Source organism: Callospermophilus lateralis, unplaced genomic scaffold (genome assembly GCF_048772815.1).
Source record: "Callospermophilus lateralis isolate mCalLat2 unplaced genomic scaffold, mCalLat2.hap1 Scaffold_784, whole genome shotgun sequence".
NCBI classification, from domain to species: Eukaryota; Metazoa; Chordata; class Mammalia; order Rodentia; family Sciuridae; genus Callospermophilus; species Callospermophilus lateralis.
Window position 1 is genome coordinate 615,633 of NW_027515870.1, and position 9,611 is coordinate 625,243.

Consider the following 9,611-nt stretch of genomic DNA (forward strand, 5'->3'; position numbering starts at 1 on the left):
ATACTCCAATAATACCAATGCTCTTGTACACCTTCCCCCAAAGAAGTCAAACTGTTCCACACCTCGGTGCTTTACTCTTCCTGTCTCATTTTCCTGAAGTTTCTACCCATACCTCTCTCTTTTTCACCAAGTTTTTCTCAAAACTTCAAGGCTTCATTCAGAGTTTATCCATGCAAGAAACCTTCTCTATCTGCCAAATGGAATCAGATATTCCTCCCTTGTGTTTTTCATAGAGCCAGAATTATATTACATTCCTAAATTTATAAATATCTGTTTATATTTCTGCCTACTACTAACTAAATGAATCTTGTATTTAGCAGATTTCATGTCTTTCACATTCTACAGTCTAGCACAGGAAATAACAAGCAATAAGTGCACAAATGTATTTATCAAATGAGTAAATAAATGATTATCTGCACTTCACTTACTGTACTGTGGTTGATTTTCTACTCTATTAGAATGTGAAAATATTAGGGGCAGGCCTGTGGGTATTTTTAATCTCTGAATCTACACCAACTTGCATGGAGGTCAAATAAATATTAAATAGATTATTAAGACTGAAAATACCTGAGTAACAAAATGAAAGGGACATTTTAAGATCAAGACAGTGACAATGTACAGAATCAACTTGAGAAAATTAACAGAGTCAAAAAAAAAGCACATAAAAGGTGAGTTAGGCCTGATTTTTTTAGGGTGTGAGATAGGAATAGAATGAGGCAGATTTTGAATTAAAAAAAATCAGGTTTGGGATTTGGCTATGAGTATAAAAAAATAATCCCATAATGTTCAAAGGATTTTTCAACCAAGATGCGTCTTGAAATAAATACTACTGTGCATAGAAAATATGATTGTGTGTGAGACAGAGAAAACTTAGAACATTAAAACAATTTAAGTTCATATCCTAGGAAAAAAATAAGTATAGATTCTTCTTTCAAAAAATTAAAATCTTGAGGCCTATATAAAATATTATTTCATCTTTTTAATTTACAAAAAATAAATATCATATACAAAAATAAATCTCAAATTAAACTTTTTCTGTCAAACTTTATTTTAAAAATTGGTATTGGTTGTTTGAAGCAGAAAAATGAAAGTCATTAGAAATACTCAGACATGTAGTTCACTAAAAAGGAATTTATGCAAGTCAAAAGTAAACATTAGTTTGACAAATATAAAAGATTTCACACCAAAAATATTTATCTATTAGTAGAATATAGAATTTCTGTGACTTTTAGCTAAAACCCATTATTTCATTTAAAAAATGTCCTCCTAGTGCACATTTGTTAATGCAGTTTTTATACCTTTTCTAATACCTTGATCTTTAGAGCATCTACTAATTTATTCAACTTTCAAGGAATCAACATATACACATGCACTCAATAAAATATTAATGATGCGGGAAGTTAACTGAGATCATTTACCACACCTATGGCAACAACAACCCCCCACATCTCCCTCACACACTTTTCACACATTAAATTTGATTCTTGAACTAGTATTTCATTTATAATTGGTTCCTTTTTCTATCTTCCCTGGGGAAAACAACTAGTAAAGAAACTTGAATAAAAGTGAGACTTCTGAGGAATAAATAAAACCTAATTACTGAACCCCCACAATGAACAATCCTTAGAAAACAACAAGGAATTTTATAGTATATGCAATATCAAGAAATAGAAGGCCTAGCATGCATGAGCCTCTGGGCTCAATCCCAGGGTTGCTGAGGGGCTAGGGAGTGGCTAGAGAAAGAAACTGTAGATCTTGTTAGTTTTTCAGAAATCTGTAAGTCAGAAAATCTAATCAATCAATACAATTTATAAAGTCAAATTTTTAAATAGGACTTTGTATAATATATAGAGTAGTTCTGAATCATCAAAATAACTTGAGGCTCTAAAAAATGATCTCTAAAAGGGGAAACACATCAACACACACACACAAATCTTAGAATTACACAAAAAAATTTAGATTACATAAAAATCAGAGCAAACAGTAACCCAAAAGAGGACAGCAACTGCAAACAAGAATTACATTGTTCGTGTAAGATAAAGGAATTTTACATAGAACAAAAGAATATAGATTTAAATAAATAACCTAGGCAAAACTACTTCTGGAACAATGCTAAATTTATGAACAGTCTTAACATTTAGCACTTTTGAACAGTGTAAAATCCATGAACAAATTAACCAAGCTTTAGGAGGTGTACCAAAATGGGCATTAAATATCCTAAGTTCTATTTTGGTGAAAACTACCACAAAAAGTAAAAGGAGAGTCGATATGACAATAAAAATCCTTTGTACTAGGTAGAATACATACACATGTCTATCATGTTCACACAGAAAAATGACAGGGCTTTTTGTTATGGAAGACTAAGTCATCTTTCCCCCCAAACTGATATGTATTGGTAATGATCAAGCCAAAAGGCCAACAGGTGCCCATTTGACCAGCTGGTCAAGGAATGGAATGACTCACTGCACCACAAAAAAACTCAAACTTCACCATCACGCTGTAATCAACTCACCAACAGCTTATTCAAAGGAAGTACCAGTTTAAATTTTGGTGAGCCAAACAAGCTTTAAAAAAAAAAAGAGAGATGGAAGATAATCCCACTGGAAATGTATATTTCTGTCTGTTCCTCTCTTGTACATGATCATACATGCTCTCTCCCTTGATATGTAAATAATATGTAAAACAAATTCCTAACAACCAAATTACAAGATAGGTAAAGGACTTGAATGGTCTGAAGATCTACAAATGGCCAAAAAGCATACAAAAATGACACTCAGTGTCATTAGTCATCAAGAAAACAAGAATTAAAACCACAGTGAGAAATCCCTTTATGCCCACTAGAATGGCTATGATTTAAAAAAAAGAAACCAAATTTGTTGAGATACAGAGAAACTAGAATTATCATGCATTATCAGTGGGTATGTAAAATGAAATGGTACAGTAAAATGGTAAAGCCACTATGGTAAGCAATTTGGAGATTCTTCAAAATGTTAAATGGAATTACTATAAGACCCAGAATTCTTAATCCTAAATATACGCCCAAGAAAAATGAAAACAGGTATTCAAATGCTTGTATACAAATGTTCAAAGCAGCACTATTCACAATAGACAATACAGAGAAACAATCTAAATGCCGATCAATGGATTAAAGTGTGAACACATTGCTGTATATACACACACTGGAATATTATTCAGTCATAAAAGGGAATGAGGCATGGACACATGCTACACCATGGCTGAACCTCAAAACATTATACTAAGTGAAAACAGCCAAACATGTAAACACCATTGCACGTGGCCCTTCTTATTTATTATTTTGAGACAGGGTCTCACTACGTGGCCTAGGGTCTCACTAAATCGATGAGACTGGCCTAGAACTTGTGATCTTCCTTCCTCAGTCTCCTGAATCACTGGATTACAGGCATGCATCACCATGCCTGGCTCCCAATTAAACGGATGCTAACCAATTAAATAGAATGCCTAATTTTAATTTTATAAAAATCTTACTAAGAAATAAAAATAATGTCCCTTATCACTAATGTTTCACAATTTACCAGAACTTTTTTCTATTTGTCATATTAGAAGAAATTAATTCACATTTCAATCATCAGCAGCCTAAATTAAATGTTTAATAGTCATAGTTTTGCTCTTTCTACAAACCTTTTTATTTAACAAAAATAAGAAATGTTTTTGTTTGAAAAATTTTTGTCCCACTCTTGTCATAGTCCAATCCTTTGGATGAATTCTATCTTTTTTGTTTCCTCGTTGCTGTGGGATATCATTCAGTAAGGATGTCTGTGGTGTTCTGTCAATAAAACTGAAAAGTGAAAAGAGAAAGTAAAATAAAAGACACATCCAAGGGACTAGATGAGAACAGGAGTGGGATAAAAATTGTTCTCAAACAAAATTATCTCTTCATTGGATTTTACTGACGCTCGGTTTTCCTGCCTTAGAGAAATTTCTTTAACATACATTTCAAGAAGCCTGTCATGTCTATTCTTTCCTCTCAACACCATGATTTCTTTTATTTCAGCAAAGCCCAAAAGTCATGAATTAGTTTTAAATCACAGGAACGCACCAGTCTCTGATGGAGGCATCAAATTGCTATATCCAGAAAAAGCTTAAAAAATTGTACGTTGTAAAACTGTTATCAAATGTAACTTTGAAAATTAAGTAAGACCTGTCACAAGTATAAAAAACTAGAAAGTTTAAAAGAAATCAGAGAGGGAGAATAGCTTTCTTCACTGTGGAGCAGAATATCTGAAAATGCAAGGAACAATTTTATACCATAACTAGCTTGCCTATCAGAGCAGCACAGTAATTGAAAAATCCTATCAATAACCTAATAAAAGAGCTTACACAGAACATTGTACACAACACTGGCATTACTCTACAAACTAAAAATGCTTGTTAAACAACAACAACAACAAAAAAAAAACTCATATAATTCCAAGTTACTGAATGTAGTAAAAATTTTAATTATTCAATAAATAATGACAATTATATAAAATGCTATAGAAGTATAATACTTTGGTTTTGCTGAATTCTAATACATTTGAAGAACTTTTTAAAAATATAGCAAAAGTGATTTATAGGACTAATTTCATTCTAAATACACAACTGTCCTTTAATTTTGTCCACTAATAATTAACTACTTTATTTATATAATCATAAATAATTTTACTTGGAAAAAATGAAGTAATTTAAAATGGAGTTGAAATAGTTTGGTTGATTCACTATAAGGATAGCCTATGTGGGACCATCTCTGTCAGGAACTTGTAAATGAGGTCAAGCCCAGCTCTGAAAATATGTAATAATGTAGTTAACATCTCCAAGTATTGGGCTTCTTGCAACATCAATACTGAGGAGATAGTTGAGGACCCAACAGCAAACCAAAGAACTACCTAGCATCAGAAAAACTGAATTGCTGCAAAATCCTTTCTACTAAGTTCCATTAGCCCTTCATTCTTACAAATCATTCCATTAACCTCAGTTTCTGGGTTCTTTTGTTACAACAAATCTAAAGCAGCAAGTTAGGGAAAAAGGCAAATGAGAAAATACAAAGCTGGACAAGCAAGTTCATAGGAAAAACCAAAAAAACTGACAGCAAGGAAAATGGATAAGAATGACAAAAACAAAAAGGCGATCCATAAATGTCCAATAATATAGAATTCTGACTACATAATACAAGTGGTACTGGAGTAAGAATTAGAGTTCCAGGACTACACTAATGTAGGAGACCAAGTTATTTTGCATTTCATATTCTTGTTCTAGATGAGAGTCATACAACATTAACCTGTTTATCATACAGCATGTAATATCTTTTTCTTAAAAATGATACCTGGGGCTGGGATGTAGCTCAGTGGCAAAGCGTCTGCCTTGCATTTGCAAAGCCCTGAGTTCGACCCCCAGTTCCAAAAAAGACAAAAAAAAAAAAAGAACCCCACCAAATAAAAAAAAAAAAAAGAAAAAAAAATGATACCTGAACATTGTGCCTAATCATAAAAGAATAATGTTGTAGAGAATTTGTAAAATAAAGTATAAAAAAATTAAAATACCTATAACCCACTACCCAGAGATAACCACAACTGACATCTTGGTGCATGTTTTTTCAGATGTCTTCATATATAAATACTTACACGTACCTTTTTTTTTTTAACCTGACATTTTCTGTGGGCATTTTCCCAACTTGAAAAGTGTTTGTAGAACTATTTTAATGGCTACATAAAATAATTCATTCTCCTATTACTGCAGATTTGGGTTAATATAAAATACTTTACAAAGTACACTTCTATACTGTAGGGGTTGGGGTTGTGGCTCAATGGTGGAGCACTTGTCTAGCAACATGTGCGGCTCTGGTTTCAATCCTCAGCACCACATAAAAGTAAATAAATAAAATAAAGGTACTGTGTCCATTTACAACTAAAAAAAATTTTAAAATTATACTATACTGTATACATGAGAATTTTAAAATGATCATTTATTAAAAGGTCTTGAAAAAGGAAATTTAGAGAAATCGAGAGAGAAAGAAACAGAAGACCAATTACCAAGAAAAAGATTAAAAAGTTGTATGTTGTAAAACTGTTATCAAATGTTAACACTTAAGTCTTATGAATAAATGAGATACTTGGAGAACCAAGTCTCTGAATAAATTTTGGGAAATGATCATTTTAGGTGGTTTCTGATACCAGCAATAAGAGACTTCTAATTAAGAAAATTCTGGATTACTCTTATTAAATTCCAACCTAGCTGGTAACACTATACTCATTAAGAACTTATTCTGTCATTCTGCTCATTCATTCAAGAAGCAAATGTCAGGGACAGCCCTGTGCATGAGCTAAGCCCCTCCAAAAGCCTTGAGTAAAGGGGATATTGGACTGGCAACATACGCCACACCATGTGTTATACCAAGCAAGTGGCCTTTACCCCCACTCATCAAGGAAGAGCCTCAGCTCTGGGCTTGAGCAGTACCCAACAGGATTGGGCAACCCCTGCTGAAACACTATCCCCTGCCTTATTGGGGTGGAACATTCTATCAAATGTCTTTTCCCTAATAAACAGATGGGTTCCAAGTGCACTCGCTGTCTTGCCCTCTTGCCTTCCAGCATGGAAGAGGACACTTGAGGTGGCAGAGCAGGCCCACCCTCCACCTGAGAAACTGGTGTCCATGGGTTGCATGATTCTTAGCTGTTTCCTTACTTTAACGTTGCAGCCAGCTCTTTTGACCAGCTCATCTTGCCAGCATGCACAGCTGGAGAGAAGCAAACACTTATTGAATACCTGCTATTTGAAAAGCACTATGCTAGGTTGCATTTAATTGATATTGAGAGTTTTCCTTATAAAATATTCTAGAAAATGAGTCAGTAGCATTTTAAATATTTTAACAAAATGTTGTGGTGGGGGGTAAGATCCAAAATCCAACCTCTCACTGTACTTATTACCCAGGAGCATCTGTCTCTCCTAATTTGGAAAGCAGTGACTGTTGCCATTTCTCTATTTCCACCTCTTGATCTAAGTTTGCTGATTATGTGTCTGTTCAAAGTTAACTATGTTTAGTAGAACTGCTTTATAAATTTTGTTTGGTGTTGGGGACTAAACCTAGGAACTTGTGCTCTACCATGGAGCTATATCCTAGCCCAAGAATAACTATATTTATAATAGTTTTTCAATCCCATTCTAAAAGCACATGTTTATACAAATGAAATAATGTACATACTTTGTTTAGTTTTGTTCTTGCAGTAGTTGAGATAAAGGGCAGTAGTGCTCTACCTTTGAGCTATAATGTAAGCTCCCCCTTTTTTTTTTCCCCTCAGACAGGATCTTGCCTCAGCCTCCTGAGTAGCTGGGATTACAGGTGTATACCACTGCAACATCTAAACTATTTCTGATAATGTTGTTTTCACTCTATTTACCATGTCCCTCTCAGCCTTAATTCTTTTAATGATTGTATAATATTCCATTGCACTTACATGGCTGAGGAATCATGACCTCAGTAAAGTATTTTATACCAGATAGCTAATGTTACAGCAAACATATGTTGCCTTAAAGGCCTCAAGGATCTCTTACTGGAAACTGGGTTCATTTATAGGGGAAAATAAACTACAATAAAAATTAACTTAAAAAGATTTTTACCCCATAGGTAGACTTTTGAAAGATAAAGAAATATATACATAAAGAAATCAAAATTCTACTTTGCCAAATCTACTTTGAGCAAGAAATTTAATTATTATGAAATGTGACTGTTCAAAATTAACTATGTTTAGTAGAACTGCTTTACATACATTTAAGAAAGATACATTTGGCAGAAGGCAGTAAACATTCTTAGGTAAAAAATAAGATATCGAACCAGAACTTCCATGCTTTTGAAAAGGTACACAAAATTACTTTCAATTCCTTAGATGCAGAGTGTTTGCTTAGTCCCTTGCTTAGTCCCTTGGGTTGCACAACTGCAAGCAATTTTGGGCTTCTGAAAATGCCAATGTTCCTTCATTTATATATCCTAGAGTAAAAAACAAAATCTACCTGTTTACATGCAAGCATTTAAGTCTTAACATTAAAAGGGGGAGATTATAAAAAAGTCAATTATATTTTAGAAATGCAAAGCTGGTTAACCTACACATTCCTTTAACACACTTCTCTTGAACATCTACTACTGCATCTCTGCAGTAAGGCCTTTCTTTCATTGATTACTGAAATTATTGACCTGGTTTCCTTTGTTTATGTGGAAGAATGAAGAAAGAAAGGAAGAGAGGAAAAATAGTTAATTGTGTTTCAAGTATGATTGTTATCCATTAGCTCTAAAAAGAGTATCACCTATAAAAAGTAACTCATTGTAGGGAGGAAGGGGGCCTTTCAGGCAAGCCTAAAGAGCTGCTCAAATATGTAATTTAAAAAAAATGCTATTCAATTTATAGTTTGTCTAGGTTAAATTTTTCATGATGCCCCAAGAAGGATATCTATGCATAATACAATTTTCAAATGTTTGCGTTACAATTTCCATACATATACACACGCACACACACATAAAATCAGAACTTCACTACACACACACACACACACACACACAGAACAAATTATTTAAAGCAGGAATTCTAAAGCTTTGTTCTGTGGAATCTTTCCGTTTTCAGAACGTCCAATCCACAGGATACAAAACCAACTGCCATGACAAAGACCTCCAAACAGGAACGTACAAAGACACGCTTTTAAAAACGTCCCTAAAGCCAAGTTCACAGCTGGCACTTGTGGCACACTCAGGCCACTGCTGAGGCAGCTGTCACAGGCCAATCTCACACACGTCCTCGAGTGCCAGCGTGCCACCTAAAGAAGACAAGCTGATGATCAGCGCACAAATTCCCCACTGAATAAAAGGAAAGGTCTAAATCCCTGCCCTGGAAAACACAATGCCTGCACCACCCATAAAACTCCCTTTAAAAGTGAAGGGCTGAAAGTTTAAAGGCTATTAATTACCACCTAATTATCAATACGGTTTAAAGAAAAGAGAGAGAGAGAGGTGTTTTATTGGGGCAGTCGTGAGAAAAGAGCCACACCATTCAGTCACCATCGAAGTCTCCTCAGCTAGGTAGCAGCACCGGGCTTTACATGTCCTAGGAAAAGGGACAGGAGGGAAGGGAGGAAACCCAGACCCTGCAGTACCTCCCTCCGAGGGCAGCGCACATGGCTGCCACAAACTCGTTCCCCAGGCCTCCTCCCACCCTTTCCCGGCCACCGCCTCCCACCTCTGGCCCGGCGGTCCCCGGCTCTCCTACCTTCGCTTTACCAGCTTCTATCTTTCTCCTTCTTTCTTCATCCTCCATGGCTTCTGCGGGGTAGGCAGGGAAAGAACACGGAGGCGGTCGGGGGTAGAAAGGAAAAATCGGTTCAGACCGAGGTGGGACGGCTAGCTCCACGACCCAGGCCACAGGGCCCAGCCGGGAGCTGCCTCCCCACCCGAACAAAACCAGTCAGACGCTCCAATCACTGGCGAATTGTCCTCGTCCACACGAGTACAGCGGTCGCCACCGCCATCTTCGTCTCCATGTAAACACAGAGTGAGGCGGGAGTCAAGACACGTCACAGAGCGCAGGCGCCTCGAACTCCGCGTTGCCTGGCAG

The 9,611-nt window shown here is 35.6% G+C and overlaps 1 protein-coding gene across 1 annotated transcript in view; it reads right to left on the reverse strand.

The window, feature by feature from the left end:
• LOC143387271 (A-kinase anchor protein 9-like) overlaps positions 1–9,316 on the reverse strand; it is a 70,655-nt gene extending 61,339 nt beyond the window's left edge. Inside the window, 1 exon segment of the mRNA XM_077108445.1 lies at positions 9,267–9,316. Coding sequence (XP_076964560.1) covers positions 9,267–9,314 — 48 coding nt within the window. The 5' untranslated portion in view covers positions 9,315–9,316.
• Between the last annotated feature and the right edge of the window lie 295 nt (positions 9,317–9,611).